This window comes from Cyclopterus lumpus, chromosome 8 (genome assembly GCF_009769545.1).
Source record: "Cyclopterus lumpus isolate fCycLum1 chromosome 8, fCycLum1.pri, whole genome shotgun sequence".
In the NCBI taxonomy this organism is placed as follows: Eukaryota; Metazoa; Chordata; class Actinopteri; order Perciformes; family Cyclopteridae; genus Cyclopterus; species Cyclopterus lumpus.
In genome coordinates this window covers 10,910,327-10,929,042 of record NC_046973.1, presented here as the reverse complement: position 1 = coordinate 10,929,042, position 18,716 = coordinate 10,910,327, and the positions used below count along the sequence as shown (strand labels likewise).

Below are 18,716 nucleotides of genomic sequence, written 5' to 3'. Positions count from 1 at the left end.
ACCGACACAATTGGACACTTTGGATTTCTTCCCGCGTAAAATGCTTTAGCAAAAGGGTCTGATTTAAATAGCTCGGGGTATTATTCTCTGGCAAGACTTCAGTTTATGCGGAATGTTTATTGATCTGGAAGTTAAAATATGAATAGGCCATGTCGGAGGGCCACTGTGGCGTTATTTGAAGTGTCGGCATAGTTAAATAGCGTCCGATGTCAGTTTTATGGACGGGTCATAAACAACACATTGGCTTTACAACGTTGTGTGTGCGCGCATGTGTGTGTTGGTGTTAGTGTGTGTGTGTGTGTGTGTGTGTGTGTGTGTGTGTGTGTGTGTGTGCGTGTGTGTGTGGTGTGTGGCAGACCACAAAGGCTGCTTGTGTACCACCGTTGTAAAACATATAATAAAAAAGACACATACATATAGTTTACGCACACTTATTTCCTCCAGTTTAGTAAATGATATTTTCATTCATACACGCAGAGCCCAACGGGTCGACAAGCAGCCTCTCCTTTTCTTTGCAAAGTCTTAAATACAGAAGTATCAAATCCTCTATTTACGAGTACAAATGTTTACATGGTTCGCGCATGCTTCGAGGCTCGAAGACGTGGTTTCGTCGTCTAGCTCTTTATGTGTTTAATCTGTCAGGGGAATGCTTGCTGGGAAAATTAAAACATAGAAGTTTCTTGATAGGACATATTTCTAATTTATTGTACATAAAGTGAGTAACATCGTCTTTCTTATTGGAATGAGTTAAATATGCTGAATATTACGGTTTTGTCTTATGGGACTCGGCATCTTACTGTAATATAGATGATTTCTCTCTGTCGTGTTCTTTACCTTCTGTTCTCCATGTCGTTTGTGCCGACTGTCCGTTACCAGTCCGATGAGCTCTTTGGTGTCTACGGTTTGGTGTTTGGGGCAGAGAGGACAAGAATGAAGCAAAGCATCTTTATAAATTATACATTTTTTCATTATTATTTTCTGTTATTATTATGACTTTATCTCACTTCCTGTCGCAGTATTCTTCTGACTGGAGGAACAACGTTTTTGGGGTTAATTTTATTATTGTTTTGCTCTGCAGATGAATGTGGACCGAGCTCTACAAGTCATTTTACTTTCACTTAAAAAAAAAATAAGTTAAACCAGAGCCATGTAACCACAGTAAAGACATTATTAAGAGCAGGACTAACTCCAGTCTCTCTGATCCTCTCCTCCCTGTGAAATGTTCCAGTCCCCTCTTGTCTGTTGTTCTCTATTCTCTCTGTGTTGTTGTGTCTTTTTTTCTCCTGTGTGTGTGCTGATGGCACTGTGAATGCTGGATTCCTTATTAAGAAGATACTTTACAGTATACGACCATGATTCTTGTCTCTATTTCTAATTAAATAGGAGGTGGGGGGGGGGGGGGGGGGGGGGGGGGTAATTTGTGATTACAACCTAATTTTACGATTTGAATACATTTCCTTTATCTCTTCTTCTGCTGCGGTGGGAAAAGTTGAGAGCTCTCTGTTTCTTCTTCTCGTCCTTCTCCAGATTGACTCTGGTGTGTGTGCTTGGAGGGGGGAAATGAAACAGACGAGAAGGGGGGGATGAGCCAGCATGTGTTTAAAATATGTGTCTCCTCAGTTGTACACTGCAGCTTAAAGGAGAGGGGCGTCTGTTTGGCTGCAACACCAAAAGACTGTCATAAAACCATAAACACCCTCCCACCCCCGCCTCCGCCTCCCCCCTCACCCACACACACAGATGATGAGTGCATTCATTAGGAGCGTCGTCATCCGTCCATTAGGACCTCGTGAAGCCGCTGCGGTTCCTGTGTTTGTCTCTGCGCCCAAATGACTAACCCAGACACGGCGTCTATCGAGCAGAGCTGCCGGGATCTTTGTGTCCTCTCGTGCCTCTCACGTGATGGAGAAACAGTTGTAACAAGGCCCGGATTTTGAAGTAGTGCAAGTAAAAGTTGCATAATTTTTTTGCTGTTCAGTGCAGAAGAAAACTCCAAAAGCAACGGAATAGAAGCAGAAGGACCTGCAGCGACCCTTTCAACTGTGGCATTGTTGGCACTTGTGCCAACACACTCATAGTAGATACTGTGACAATTACACCAAGTGTGGTAGTATTGCAATGTTTTATTAGTACTATTACTGCAGGTCATCATGAGTCCAAATCACCCCCAGTGCAACTCCACCTTTCTTAAAGGTTTTTCACCATAGCAACCAAACAAGTCAACCAATCTCAGATAATTATGGCCAGTTTTAACTATCAAAATATGTTTTCTACAAGCTCTGTCTATTTGTCCCGACCTATTTTTAGGTTTCTGCTCGAAATAACATACCCAAACTAAAAAGGGTGTACCTCAGCAACCACAAAGGCTATTTGAATAATGTTATAATTATAGTGTTATAATAAAGGGAATCCATGTGTGCTTTTGTTCAGATGTGTACATATTAGTATATGTGTTACTGTTTAAGAGTAAATAAAGATGAAAGACAGCAAAAGTTGAATTTTCAGGTTCGCCTAGAAAGAAAAAGCACTTTCAGGATGATTATCTCTTGGAAGGATGCACAGCAAAGTTCTACTCACTCAGATCATAGCACACTGTGTGAACAGTCTATGCAAAGTTTGACTTTGAAAAAGTGAAGCAGAACAAAGTTAGAGAGGTAAGTACAGAAAATTTAGGCAAAATGGGCATTTGGGCACCATCTGTGCAATTTGAATTTTCTCATGTATCAAACCATATATGTCACTTGTATATTACTTATGGTGTTCAATGCATCCAAATACAACAGTCTTTGTTGATTAGAAGATTTTTATAAACCAAAGATAAGCAGCGTTTGTGACTAAAGCGATTGATGTTGCTGCTTTGGTGCAGAAGGATTTTTTAAAGATGTTTAGAATCTGTGTTAAATCCTCTTGCTCTTAGCTATCTGGCTTTTTCTGATAGCACCGAGCTACTGGTTGCTAGTTCCGAAAACGTGCTGAGTGGGCTGACTCCTGACAAAAAGATGATTATGATATTTCAATAATTCTTTCAGTTGGTGTTTGAGTTGTGTGGAAATGGCTTACTTATTATTGTAGCGCAAGTTATCTTGTTTAATTCAATGTACAACATCACTATGTAGTTTAACTTCATTGAAGCAATTGTACTTTCTCAATTCTTGTTGTTCTGAGTTTGTACTCATGGTTGAATGCACATGGTAAGTCGCTTTGGATAAAAGCGTCAGCTAAATGACATGTAATGTAATGTAATAATGTAATGTAATATATTTGCTCATGTTTATTGTAATGCTTTACACAGTCTAACTATAATGTGTAAATTGGCCCCCAATTGGGGGCCATGGTTTTTAAAAGGTTAATTAAAAATGTTCCCCCTAAAGCACAATACCAACAATTTTTTAGCTATGGAATCTAGAAATGATCAGGATCACCACGGAGGACATGACCAGAGGACAGTGTCCTTAGCCCCATCCCTGCGGTTGCAGGAGGAGTAATAGTATGAGGAGTGTTCGGTGTCATGCACATAGGGAAGTCTTTACTTTTGTAATATGAGTGTATAGAGATGCAGTTGTTAAAATCAATCTAGCCATGTTAGACGCATGAGTATTGGTAGTCGTACACTAGTGGTTGGCAGCAGGAGTATTAGAAGTTGTAACATTGTTGGGAACATTTGTCATGGTAAACATTCAAGCATGTATTGATAAACACTTATGAAATGGCCTAAACAAATGCTTATGCACGTACTCATATACATTCTGTTTACATTAATTTAAACACACAAAGACAAATTATCACCAAGACAAATTATCACCACTTAATTGTTATGGATGCTTTGTGGGAAGAAATGTATAAGAGAAGTCCTAGTAGTTTGGACATATACAGTGTATAAAACTAATCTTCTTGTATTTCTTCATGATTACATAAAAGCGTACAAAAATAAGTTTCATGACATTTATTTAATTTATCATACAGCACTCGTCAATGACACATTTTGTATTAGCAGTGAGGACAAACAGCCCATTCTGGTGTAAAGAGTTACAAAGGTCTGAGCACAGCCTCCCGCTTCTCCCCGCACTGCTGGGCCCAGCAAAAGAGGCCTCTGGACTCAAGCAGATTAAGGCTCGGGCCCCAACAAAGCCATCCCATAAACCATCTGCGGACTCGATGGCAGATGATTGTGGTGCTCCTCCGAGGTCCAGCGGGGTCGGAGCTTCATTAAATCCAGAAGCCCCTACACTGCACTGCACTGGGCTGGGGGCCTCAGTCCCGCTGTCCCAGGGAAGGACTGCAACTGCAAGCTGCTTCACACTACTATGAGTTTGTGAGTGAGTGTATGTGTGTGTGTGTGTGTGTGTGTGTGTGTCTGTGAGTGAGTGTGTGTGTGTGTGTGTGTGTGTGTGAGTGTGTGTGTGTGTGTGTGAGAGAGTGTGTGTGTGTGTCTGTGTGTGTGTGTGTGTGTGTGTGTGTGTCTCTGTGTGTGTGTGTGTGTGTGTGTGTGTGTGTGTGTGTGTGTGTGTGTGAGTGAGTGTGAATGTGTGTGTCTGTGTGTGTGCGTGTGTCTGTGTGTGTGTGAGAGACTGAGCAAGAGTGAGGGGTGCACAGTAAATCTAAAAGAATGCAGCGAGCAGGAGCCTCGTACAACAACAACAACAACAACACATTCACATCAGGTTAAAACAAGGATGAGTTTCAGTTATGGAGCCGGAAAGAGCACCAGGGAGACATCACGGTCTCCTCCTGAAGGGCAGAGTCACTGCTATTATGGTTAAAGAGAGAGGCAGCATCAGAGCGTGCTGATCAAAGAACTACTTATAGGGGGAAGGAAACATTCCAGTGTTGTCTTTCATATCAGTGGAAGTAGAAATCACATTGGTGTCCATTCATAAGACAAGCTCATGCGTTAAAATCAGCCAAAGTACTTTTACAACCGCCTCGCTCTGCAATCCGGCTGGAGTTATCCCTGTTTTATAGTCCATATAATGCATACCAACATATATCAAAATCAATAACGTTACTGTCTGTTACTGTATGATCTGGGCTCCAGCAGAAACCTTGATCCGTCTGCTTCTAATCAAATCCCCGCAGAGTGCATCCCACTGGTCTGGTGGCAGCTGTTATGCTGAAAGAGTCACGCCACGCAACAACACCTCCCTCGTTCTCTGGAACACATCCGGTTTGGATCCGGTTTGGATGTGTTGCAGAGGCAACGGAAGAATCCGGTTCGTCTCCTTGTGCGGTGATTTAGCTGCGCTGCTAAATAGGCGCAGGCCTCATCATTCCACTGACATTTTATAAAAGTATGGGCCGACCAAGACTAGCCACGTGCTGCTGCTGGCTGAATTCATATTTACACCAACGGCGAACGCGGCCAATCCAATATGTCTTCACTTTATCCCCTCGAATTAAAACAGAGTCTATAATAACCGGATTGGACCGACGTGAGAGCTCAGTGGGGGCCCGAGCAGCTCTCCCCTCCGCCCCACACACTGAATGAGCTGTTATACACCGCGCTGCTTCTATAATTCATCAAGCAGCAATGGATATCATTCATATTCATAATTTTCCTCAAAGAGAGTTATGGTTCCTTGTGTGAATCAGATCACATCGGCCATTCTGGACTCATTAAGAGTTGGATGGAGAGCCAAGTGCTGCTGGCTGCACTGCACACGCTACGGCTGCTTGTGAATTGGCCGGAGTATGATGATAACAAGATCAAATATAGTCATAATACCAGTATAAAATAAATACAAATAAAATATTGTAATAATAACAGCATCTGCATATATCATATCTGCCCCTGACTTGGCAGAAATGAAAGATTATTTTATTATCATTGGATTGTTAGATATAGTTGAATACATATTGCATCTTTGACTATATATATATATATATATATATATTTATTTATTCAATATAGTAATACCAACATTATATATCACTTGCTACAGCTGCCTCGGAAGAACAAAATCATAATATTAATAATTAATATAAAAAACATTAACATTAGATTTAGTTATATACATGCAGTTTCCTTGACTGTGTAAAAACCTAATAATAATCATAATACACAATATAGAAATAATCACTTTATGTGCACATTTTACAGCTGCTTCTGATATAATATATAATAATGATAATAATACGATTAAATATAGTAATAGTAAAAGTATGTTCTCATGTTACAGCATCTTCTGATTGAGTATAAATGTAATAATTAAACAACATGTGCACCAATAATTCACTCATTACATAGCCTTATGTAATAAATAATAAAATATGATCATTATTTTAAAATGTAACTGCGTCTGTTTATTTATTTTTTAGGTCAGCTACTTTTTTATTCCGACACACACGAATAAATCTTTCGAGAAATAAATCAATCTAACAGTGAGTGGACATTTCTGTTTTTAATTAGACATACATTAAATAAAATATAATAAATTCAGCTTGTTGTGATACTGATAAATAAATGAAATAAAATAAAATAAAAAGGACAATGGATTGAGATTGTACAATACCTTATTGAAAACTATTTCTAAACAAACCCCAACAATTCCAAAAACAATAAGAAGAATAAGAGCAAGAACAGGGGAAATAAAATGTAGTGTTGCTTGTACTGCAAACAATAATTCAAAAACAATAGGTTAACTAACATTCTCCCCCTCTAAAGTTTCGAATTAAGATATCAACTTGCAGCAGACATCTCGTGTTATTTGCGTGGCCCTGTTGGCCATTAGTTTGAGAATGGTTACGGTTACGGTAGCGCCATACGCGGTCCTGCGCTCCGCTTCCTCCAATGAGTCCCATCCATCTGCATTCACAGTGCAGTTGTGTTTCACAGCCGCAAATCTCAGGCCGGTTTGATTTCTTGCAGCGCGTCGCCCGGTGGAGCTCCACGGGGGAGATGAGTCTTCCCGCATCTATTTCTTCAGTAATTGTGAAACCTCGAGCGGACTCCGGCGGTCAGAAAAAAGGCCACCAGGGTTTGTTACATTTGTTTTATCTTACTTTGTCTTGAAAGAAAAAGCTGCTGGTATTTCTCCCTTTGGGCCAGTAAAGCTCCAGCAGCCTCCCCCCTCCTCCTCCTCCTCCTCCTCCTCTTCTTTCGCACGCCAGTTTGTTTTTGCACACTTCCTATTTTCAAACACGGAAACAAGCAGCACGAGAGGAGCAGGATGTGCTGCACGCACCGGGGGCCTCGAAGCTCCCGGGGAACAAAAAAAAAGAAAGAAAAAAAACGAGGATGGGCAGGGTGGGTGATGAGGGATGCGGGAGCGGATGCGGGCGGGTTGGAAGAAGCCGCCGCCGACTGTCGTAAAAACAGCAAAGACGGAAAAGGAGAGCAAGAGGAGAGAAAAAGGATTCAATGCAGTGCCGCGCAATAAAAGAATATGACGGCAATAAAGTTTATAGCGTATAAATTTCTGAAGGTTAAGAACTAAACGGCTGTAAGCAAACACGCCGAAAGAAAGTGTGTGTGTGTGTGTGTGTGTGGTGTGTGTGTGTGTGTGTGTGTGTGTGGTGTGTGTATTTGGGGGGGGGGGGGGGGGAGGTTATATTGATGGGCGATGAAGACTGAAGAGGAGAGCAAATATTAGTGTGCGTCTTCTTCTACATGTTATCATGCGCGTTTCTAGAGAGGGGGGGGGCACAAGGCCTGCAGGAATAACCCTCTTTCTCCTGCGGTTTGTGTGGTAGCAACGTGGAAGGTATAGGCGAGTCTCCTTCCTCCTCCTCCTCCTCCTCCTCCTCCTCCTCCTCCTCTTTTCAGCTTTGGGAGTTTTATGGGTTTTTGACTGTTTGGCCCTTTTTGCAGCCTGGTTGTGTGTGTGCATCTGATCTCCCAAAAAGAGAGAGAACTTGCTCACTAAAAACACAGCAGACGCAATACGCAGTACAGACGCCCGTATTGGTTCAAGCGGGATTACATTTGTTGTTACTATTATTGCATTTAGTAAATCTCGCGTTATTTCGCTTCTCCGTGTTTGCAGCCTCATAAGAGCTTAATAGGGTTCATATTGCACAGCGGTGAGGCTGCAGCTCTCTTCAGATAGTAACAACCACTTTTACAGTCTGTTACAGCCTGTAATTTAGCTATCTGCAACATACACACACACACACACACACACACACTCCCACGCACACACACACACACGCACGCAGACACACACACACACACACACACACACACACACACACGCACACCACACCAGGTCCCTCTAAATATAACAGCAGCGATCATGAGCGGTGATAAACCGGGTTGGAGTTGGACTCCACTGACACCGGAGAATCACGCTGTTACACGTCTCACTTCTCGGTCTTCTCTTTCATTGTTGCACAGTTCGTGTCTTTTTTCCTCTACTTCATGCATTTAAATGTACAACCATCGTTGTTCGCTAAAATACCGCAACAATAATATAATATAATTTAACATAATATAATATAATATAATATAATATAATATAATATAATATAATATAATATAATATAATATAATATAATATAATATAATATATATAATATAATATAATATAATATAATATAATATAATATAATATAATATATAATATATAATATAATATAATACGTAATGACAACAATAAATTGCTAAATTAATAAAACAACACAAAAATATAGTTTGCATGTTTTAGCTGCCTTTGACTGGGCAAAATATATATATATATATATATATATATATATATTAAAAAATAATAATATTAAATATAGGAATACAGTATATGTGCACATGCCACAACTGCCTCTCACTGGACAGGGGGCAAATCCATATAGCAATAATCATCGTATTTGCACATGCTACAGCCGCCTCTGACTGAGGAAAAAAAAGAATTACGTAAATATTAAATATAGTGATGATAAAAGTGCGTGCTCATGTTACATAGGTTGCCGAAAAAGCTTCAGCTTAAAAAGGAAATACCACTATAATTACAGATACAGCGTTATACAAAAAGCGTTGTGCACAATTAACATTTAGTTGATCCATTATGCTGTTAGTTTAATTTGTTGGCCCCCTTGAGATAAAAAACAAAAAAACAATTAAGTTTAATATAGAAGGTATTTCTTTGTCTGCCTTAATTTTCAATTCAATATTTGCGGTTTTCTTCAGTTCAAAGCAGACTTACAGTCGGAGCTCTGCGCGTGACTGACTCCTCCAACCCTCAAATCAGCCCTGGCACCTGGCCTCCGATTACAACCTGCAGTTTTATTTTAAAGCAGCTTGTATAGCTTTATGTGCCGACTTAATAGAACCATAAAGCCGCATTACAGGCCGACTCCCTCCCCCCTCCCCTCCGCGGCCTTATTGTAACTCACCGCTTGATGGCGCTCGTGCTCCACCGATAAAAGAAAAAGACTTCACCCGAGGCTTCGCCTGCCTTTTACGGAGGACTCGTTCACACACACACGCACACGCACACATGCTCCTCTAAAGGGGGTGAAACCTGCCGTGTTCCTCCTCCTAATGCATTTTTTAAAAGAGGGAGCTTTTAAGCAGTGAGGTGAATTGGGCCACTTCTTCTTCTGACTTTGCTTTAGGACATTCAGACATTTGAGGCAGTTTCAGGTCATTATCAGTATCGGGGGGTGGGTGTGTTGGGACCTTGGGAAATAATAACCCATAGACATGCAGGATACTGTGAGGAAATGGTGTGTGCCCCCCCCAGTGGAAAGTCCACACCAAGGACGCGCGCACCCGTTTGAGTGTGAATGAGCCAATAACACTTTCCCCACAAATGTGAGGAATAGCTACACGCATGCACGTACACGTGCACTGCTGCAGCGGACACACATCCGCGTGAAGATGTAATTAGTGCAGAGGATGGTGTTTTCATTTGGGCCGCTTGTGTTCTTCAGGAATGACCCGATAGCTGACTTTGACGGCATGTGCGCGCACGCTTGTGCGTAAGTGTGTTGACAGTAGGAGGGAGCGTGCACACTTGTTTTTATTTGTGGGTGCATCACATCACAACCGTACAAACAAACCACAGCTCTCATAAGCAAAACACTCAATTGGAAGCGTAAAACCCGGCGCGGGTGAAGTTTCCAACAAAAGATCATATTCATATTCCGGGAAAGTAAATAGGAAATAAAAATAATTAAATTACGAAAATACTGCGGCAATTACTCCTCCTGGAAGTCGAGCGCCTACAATCAGCTGATTTAGCACAACGCAGTCTGTGAGTCAGGAGGGTGCTGCAACATATGAGGCCTCCAACAATAACTTTGTTTTGCTTAGTTGATCTGCTGCGAGGACGTAAACAAGCAAGAGAAATAACAACACACTGCCCCTCCACCTTTATTGGAGCTTTACAGTGTGTTAAAGCGTTTACAGCTTTCCTCCCGAAACCCATTACCCTCCCAGGTCCCCCTTACGCGTTTATGGACATCATATTTATGAAAGTGTAAGAAGATCAGAAAGCATGCGGCCGCGGAGCTCGTCTATTTGTATTTTTATTATTTTGTGAGTGTGTGCGTGTGTGTGCGTGCGTGTGTGCGTGTGAGTGTGTGTGTGAGAGAGAGAGAGCAGCAGTCGGAATGGAATGAGAGGACGAGAACGAAACTGACAACACGGGGTTTTAAAACCTCAATTACATTTATAGGCCGGTACTTGTTAAAACCAATACCAATTAGGCAGCGCTGCTCTCTCTCTCTCTCTCTCTCTCTCTCTCTCTCTCTCTCTCTGTCCGCGTGAAGCTTTCTCCTGTAAGGCTGCCTGAAATGTTCGGGCCTCGCTCTCGCGAGCACCAATAGACGCTCTCTCCTTTAGGGATTCGGGAGGGGGGGGGGGCAATTAATGCAAGAGATTCCCTAAATGTAATACTACCCCACCCCCTTCCCCACCACTCCAGCACCATCATCACCCAGCCTCAATCTAACTTTAAAAGTGAAAAAAACATTCCATCTCTTCTTCTTTTGGTTGGTTGGACTATCAGTTGGTGTGTGCGCGTGTACTCGATCAGATGCCAAGCGGCATAATTCTCATTAACGCGCACGCGAACGCACCCACTCCTCCTCCTCTCTCGCTTGATGCTGCACCCACTCTCCTCCTCCTCCTCCTCCTCCTCCTCCTCCTATCCTCTCCTCCCTCGTTCCCTCACTCCCTTTGCATTATCGCAGGCTCGCAGAGCTCCTCGAGCCAGGAGACCACCATCTAGTATTGCAAAGCGCGTGCGCGGCGAAAAAAAAAAGGGGGAAAAAAAGAGAAGGAAAATAAAGTATATTAGACTTGATGTGGACATGTGTGTGGGTGCGCGCGCTTGTGCACGTTCGTCTTCTAGCGTGGAAAAGCCAATGGGATGAAGAGCTGATAATAGATGCAAATTATCCCTGGAATCGACACACACACATACACGCACACACAAACACACACCGGGACCAGGAGCAGAGAGAGAAGAGGAAGAGAGCGCGCGCGCGCAAGCGAGAAAGAGAGAGAGAGAGAGAGAGAGAGAGAGAGAGAGAGAGAGAGAGAGAGAGAGAGAGAGAGAGAGAGAGAGAGAGAGAGAGAGAAAATATGAAACAACTCATTTGCAGAGGAGTAAATCACGGAATACCCGTTTGAGAGCGCGACAGGAATCCCGCTTACAGCGCTAACACCGGAATTGTGATGCGCACGAGCCCTTCCTCCTCCTCCACTTCTCCCTCTTCTTATCCTTCCTCTTCTTCTTCTTCTTCTTCCTCTTCTGCTGCTGTTTTTTCTTCATCGCCGGAGATTTTATGGAATCGTCGTGATTGTTGTGATTGTTGTCGCTGTTACCGCTCCGGCCGGCTGCCGTCGCCGCTCCGCACACCGCTCTTCTGTTGCGGCCGTGAAGGGAAACACCACAACAACGGTCCCCGACACCGGCGGCAGACCTGCCTCTCACACTCTCTCTCCCTCCCCTCCGTGTGTCTTCGCGTGTCGGTGTTTCTCTGCCTCGAGCCGCACGACAAGAAGCCAAACAACAACAACAACAAAAAGAGAATAGAGGGGAGAAAAGAGTTGAAGCCTCTCGGACTCCGCCGAGCCGAACACAAACTGAAACCACAAAAAAACACCGACACAAAAGATGAGTTCATATTTCGTCAACTCGCTCTTCTCCAAATACAAAAGCGGGGACTCGCTACGTCCGAACTACTACGAGTGCGGGTTTGCGCAGGACCTGGCCGGCAGCCGGCCCACCGTGGTGTACGGCCCGGGCTCCGGCGCCACCTTCCAGCACGCCCCGCAGATCCAGGACTTCTACCACCACAGCGCCTCAACGCTGCCCAGCAACCCGTACCAGCAGAGCCCCTGCGCGGTCACATGCCACGGCGAGCCGGGCAACTTCTACGGATACGACGCCCTGCAGCGGCAGACGCTGTTCGGCGCGCAGGACGCGGACCTGGTCCAGTACAGCGACTGTAAACTGGGGAGCGCGCCGGGGCTCGGCGCCGAGGACGCGGAGGGGACCGAGCAGAGCCCCTCGCCGACGCAGCTCTTCCCCTGGATGAGGCCGCAAGGTGAGCAAACGGATACTCTGGCTTTTAAAATACTAGTATTGTTTCTCCCCCCCCCCCCCCCCCCCCCCCCCCCCCTCCTCAACGCTTCTCGTTCAGGCGAAAGGTGAGTGTCCTGGCTCGGAGCAAAGACGCTGCTCCTCCAGGAGAGGACGGCGGGGAGTGTTCGACGCACGGGGAGGAAAGTTGGGGAAAAGTCGGTTTAAAAGCAGCACTTTGAGCAGGGTAATCTTACTTCCTGCCCTCAAAACGCCTTTATGGTTTTATTGGCACCCCCAAAACTTGTCAATGACTTTAGGGCTTAATTGCCCCGGTCATATAGTGAGAGAATGGAGGGGAAGAGCCCGGATAGGAAGCCCGGAGAGGGGGAGAGAGAAAGCAGTCAGACAGGCGAGAGACGGTAGAGAGACAGAGAGACACAAAGAGAGAGAGAGAGGAGGAGAGAGAGAGAGAGAGAGAGAGAGAGGGGAGGGGGGCCTGCTAGGGAGACCCCCCACCACCACCACCACCACCACCACCAGCCTCCCGCCCCACCACCAGCTCCAAATATTAGAAACCCCTGCTTGGAGCAGATGGGAAAGAGTTGTTGGAAGTAGTTATTTCAAGCCGCACACAGACATGACCCGGTTAAGCTTTTACTGCCCTTTTTTTCTCGATTTTACGACTTGTCTGTGGTCTCCGGGATTATTTGGCAACACGGTGGCCAGTCCCTCCACAGGGTTAAATCATAGGGCAGGGAGAATGGGGGTGGGGTTGCATAGATATAATAGAAGATACAGAAGGGAAATAGTCGGATGGATTCACCGTGTCTGATCCCACTCACTCAAAATCATCCCACAAGTGTATTGTCCGTGTGGTTCAGATTGAAGCTGTCTTGCTTTTGTGTACTGAGCGCGCGCGTGTGAGTGTGTGCGTGTGTGTGTGAACACTTAGTGGTCTTTGTGGCTGCGCGACCAGCCTGTGAATATGGATCAGGCCCCCGATTGGTTCGACTCGATCCGATCATAAATCTTAAAGGAATGTGATTCATGAGCGAGAACAATAAATATATGTATTTGCATTACAGAGAAACCGAGTTTATAATCGACGTCTTAAAAACCAACTCCACCGACAAGAAGGATTACGCAAGAGAGGCGCCGTGGTGGTAGAGAGACATAGACTTGCAGGTAGACGGACTGAGAGAGAGAGAGAGCGGATTGACATGTATAGTAGCCTATTTAGTTTGAGCCCATATTTCTTGGGCCGCGCTGTGTGTGCGTGTGTGTGTGTGTGTGTGAGTGTGTGTGTGTGTGCGTGCGTGTGTGTGTGCGTGTGTGTGTGTGTGTGCGTGTGTGTGTGTGTGTGTGTGTGTGTGTGTGAGAGAGAGAAAGACTTTATTGCTTCGGTTCTCGGTTGTATTTTTTTGGGACAGCAGTCGGGTTATATAGCCTTTACAGGACTTTTGTGGCTTCATGATTTTGATGGTAAAATAGAAATAAATAATACTAATTTTAAAAACAGTTCTGTATTTTCACCTCGAGCTGATTTCATTTCCCCATTTATATCAGACTCACACCTGTTACAGACAGCGGTGATAATAATAATGATCCTTAATTCACGTTTACGCACGATATATATTTTTTCCCTCAGTAACCCCCCCCCCCCCCCCCCCCCCCCCCCACACACACACACACACACACGCACACGCACACACACACGCACACACACGCACACACACACACACCACCACCACCACCCAGCAGTGTGCGTGTGTGTGTTGATCTGCGTTCCTGTTGGCCTGTAAATTGTGACAATCTACATCTTTTAAAGCCCCCGGCCCCCGGGTTCGGGGCAAAATAAAAAAGCCAAAATAGGAAACCCGGCGCTTCAAGTCCGATACTGCATACGCGCACAGTTACAGTCCGGGCCCAGTTTGATTAGATGACTTGGTTCTTAGGATTTATTAGCAGGAGGAGGGGAGGGGGTCGGGATAGGCCGACGGGCCTCTCGCGGAAATCCCCCTTTAACGAGGGGGTTTGCGTTTAATAATTTGTTCTATAAAGTGGGATCTCGCCTCCTCCACACCTTTCATGCTGCATGGAGGCTCCCACTCAGCGGATAGGATCTCGAGATCCGCACGAGCCCCCTACTCCCCCCACCCCAAGCTACAGCCTATGAGACGTTTTTACGATAGTGACTTAAATATAATATATAAAACAACAGACAACAGAATGAAATGTGATTAGGTGGCAGAGTGATGGCACCAGTGTCCTCTGCCTCCGCATCTCTTCAGTCGAGTGGAAACCTCGTTTCTCCTTCCTCCAAAATGTCAACTGCCAACTACAGCGCGTTTGTTTAGGGCTCATCTAATTGGCTCCGTAAAAGGTTTCATATATAACAGGTCTTAAAAACGTTGCAAGGCGTGTAACATTTTCCCAGACCGTCAGAGAAGAAAATAAATTATACAAATTGTTGGATTTATCCCTCACACTGAAGCTGTATGAGTTTGGAGAGAAGCGAATACCGTCGAGTGAACCGGAGGTTCAGATTCACCGTCAAAAGAAACGAACATCTCCCATCGAGGCGTCCGCGCTGTCATTTCATCCCTTTAATTCATGGCTGCATGTGACAGCGCCGAATGTGGCGCCGGCTTCACTTTTTAGTCCCCACAGCACGAAATCACGGCGCCGGGCCCGTGACAGATAACACATACAAGACACTCACATCACTTACACGTCCGCGCATTTCCATAAAGACTCCCTTGTCTGCTTCCCGTGGCTGCTTTGCCATAATGGGCTCAGAGACGTGGAAAAGTGGGAGCACGGGAGTCACAGCATTTTTTAAGTATTTGTGGTATACATGCATATATATGTATATATAATATACATATATATATATTATATATATATACTAAATATATATATATATATATATTAAATATATATATATATATATATATTTTAAATATATATATATATATATATATAATGGATCGAGATACCCTTCCAATGAGATCATTGTAAATATAAAATATAAAACGTACATGCGCTTCCATTGAAGTCGTTACCTTCCTTAATTTAATCCTGAAACTTTACTGTCTGGCAAGGAGTGTGTGTGTGTGTGTGTGTGAGTGTGTGTGTGTGTGTGTGTGTGTGTGTGTGTGTGTGTGCGTGTGTGTGTGTGTGTGTGTGTGTGTGTGTGTGTGTCTGTGTCCGTGTGGTCTTTCTTCTTTAATTTACAGGGCATATTTTAATTAATGCTAAACAATCCGAGCATGCAACATCTGAATTTCTCTTTAGATCAGTCATTTTGAAGCAGCAGACGTTTAATATATATAATATATACATATTTTATATCATATATATATCATGATCATGGTGGCATATACTGTATATAAATATTTTTAAATTTTGATTTATTTTATAATAATCAAGGAGGAAAACAAACACTTTCATGGGTGGATAATCATTTAGCTACACAAATGTCCCAAATGTGTAAACTACTTAATTGTGTTTTTTCTCTCGCCCTTTTTAATCTGAAATAACTTCTACACTTCGGCATATTTCTTACAAACAAAATCAATAAAAGTATTTATATTTTCAATGCCAATTTGGAAAATGTTGCTATTTTAATCATTTATAATTGTAGTATCATCCAGTTCGATTGAATACTGCGTGTGGGAAATATATTTTCAAAAACAAAATTGGTTGCAAGGTTACCCTGCCTGTCCTCCTTTGGTTCATAAAATGCCGGTAAAGATGTTTAACAGCTTATTAATTGAAAAATCGTGCAGGTTTTTCTCCCACTTAATGAACGCACACGTCCGTTGTTGTGTGCAGAACGCACACTGTCTGAACCTGTGTGCGTTCATTAAGTATTTATGGTTTTTATATTGCGACTGCAGGCTCCTCTGCATGCGCGCTGGTTCCTTTTCTTTTTTTAACATGTGCTGAAAACAGAGATGAAAAGCAGCAGAAGAAAAACCATTAACTGGTTCAAGGCTTCATCTTCACTTTGCAGTGTGTGCACCTCTTCTAATTAAAAGTTTTACTTATTTAAAGGCAACTCTCTCTCTCTCTCTCTCTCTCTCTCTCTCTCTCTCTCTCTCTCTCTCTCTCTCTCTCTCTCTGTCTCGTGCTTCGCAGTGCGGGATCATTTTTCCCTTTTGAAAAGTGTTCATGATGTATTTACAGCATCAAATATTCATGTGCACCTCTGTAAGTGCTCGGTATTTGTCTCTGTTATATGAAATAGTTTTTTAATGTTATGAACTGCAATTAACTGATGGTGTTTTGCTGTAGAGTTCCTGGTGGATTGGACCCTGGGAGTGTGTGTGTGTGTGTGTGTGTGTGTGTGTGTGTGCTTATGTTGTGTGTGTGTGTACCTATGTGTTATGTCTGTGTGTATGTGTGTTGGTGTGCTGCGTGCCAATGTTGTGTGTGAGAGCGCATGTGCAATAAGACCCCTGAACAATAAAATCACATGAGGATAACCCTTTTTACAAACCACATACTAAACTAGAAGTGTGAAATTCTTTTTTCACAAGTTATTACTACGTTATTACATTGTAATATAAGAAGGAAAACACAAATTTCATCCAAAGCAACATTTTGTACACATTTATTTGGGATCTAAACATATATAAGTTATAGAGTATCTCAGCATTTTGGACTCTTGATAACGTCATTTATAAATATTTTTGATTACAATATCAATTGTAAAAATAATCCCCAGATTGACATCTTTAATAAAAAGCAGTGATTATTCAGTGAATATTATTAATGTTGATTTGACATGTCTTCTCTCAAAATGTTAAAAAATGATGTTTAATAGTGATACTAGCTATACGACCGATATGCTTGTTTGGTCAGAAGTAGCCAACATGGTGCAGGACTGAGTCATGCAACATCGTGAATTTAGAAGCTTTTGCTAACAAGTGCCTGAAAGAGACAACAAAACGTCTTCACGCCGACTCGCTTTATTTCTGCTGATTATGTTTGCGCTTCAAAAGTCATAAAAGTGTTTGTTCTTTTGGGGAAATCATCTTGCTCAACAAAAAGTGAATCATCACCTGATCACAGAGTTTTTCATCTGAAATCCCATCAGGGAACCAGTGCGATGCTTAATAGCTTCCAGGGTTGGCCACCAGAAACACGTCATCCCTGCAGTCATAACCTCAAGCATTTCTAATTAAGTGGAACATTATATGTTTCACCTACGGGGTCCAACGAGTGCTGTCAGTTGGTCTTTTTTATGTTTTCTTTTGGTTAAATACTTGAAATAATATCTTAACGTTTTGTTTTACAACGTTTACACCGCTCGTGGCATTATAGGCTTTTACGTGTCTCAAAAAGGCGGTTGCTAACATGTGGCTAAATGAGACTAACATGTCATCACACCAGTCGATTTGTGGTCATGTGACTGTGGTGTAGTTCTGTTATAGCCTAATATTAGCCTTTTACTTATGCAATCATAAAAGTGGTGTTAATTTGTGAAAATAATATAGCTGAACAAAACGTGTTATAATCTCTTTCCTTTATATCGTATATTGGCTTTTTGTGGAATGAACCAGTGTTATGCCAACTTCTGATAGGACTATAAATATATGAACGGTGGCCAGCGACCACCAAGATGCAAGAGGGTAGAGTTCTGCCTCTAATAATGCCCCCCTCCTCCCCCCTCTCCCCCCTGTAGCAGCGGGCAGGCGGCGGGGCCGGCAGACCTACAGCCGCTACCAGACCCTGGAGCTGGAGAAGGAGTTCCTGTTCAACCCCTATCTGACCCGGAAGCGCCGCATCGAGGTGTCGCACGCGCTGGCGCTGACGGAGCGGCAGGTGAAGATCTGGTTCCAGAACCGGAGGATGAAGTGGAAGAAGGAGAACAACAAGGACAAGTTTCCCAGCAGCAAGACCGAGCAGGAGGCGGTGGAGAGGGAGCGGAGGGAGAAGGAGTTTCGGGACGGCGGCGGGAGCGAAGGTGGCGAAGGCGGCGAAGGCGGTGGTGAGGGAGGAGGAGGCGGAGGAGGCGCGGTGGCGGTGCCGGTGGCGGTGGCGGGCACGGCGGGATCACAGGCCTCCGTGAACGAGGACTGCTGCGAGAAAACTCACAAGCAGATGTAGGAAGGGAAGCGGTGTCATTTGGAGAGGGGGTGGGGGTGGAGGGCGTAAGTGTCCGGACACGTTGGGGTGTGGGAGGGGGGCTGTTTACGTCTTTATTAAGGCCACTGGACTGCTGCGCTGTCTCCACAATTCAAT

At 43.7% G+C, this 18,716-nt stretch overlaps 1 protein-coding gene across 1 annotated transcript; it reads left to right on the top strand.

Moving 5' to 3' along the window:
* The first annotated feature begins 12,053 nt into the window (after window positions 1-12,053).
* Window positions 12,054-18,581, top strand: hoxb8a (homeobox B8a). Its single transcript, XM_034540198.1, has 2 exons — window positions 12,054-12,486; window positions 18,157-18,581. The coding sequence occupies exons 1-2, from the start codon at window positions 12,054-12,056 to the stop codon at window positions 18,579-18,581; spliced, it is 858 nt and encodes a 285-aa protein (XP_034396089.1).
* Window positions 18,582-18,716: the final 135 nt, after the last annotated feature.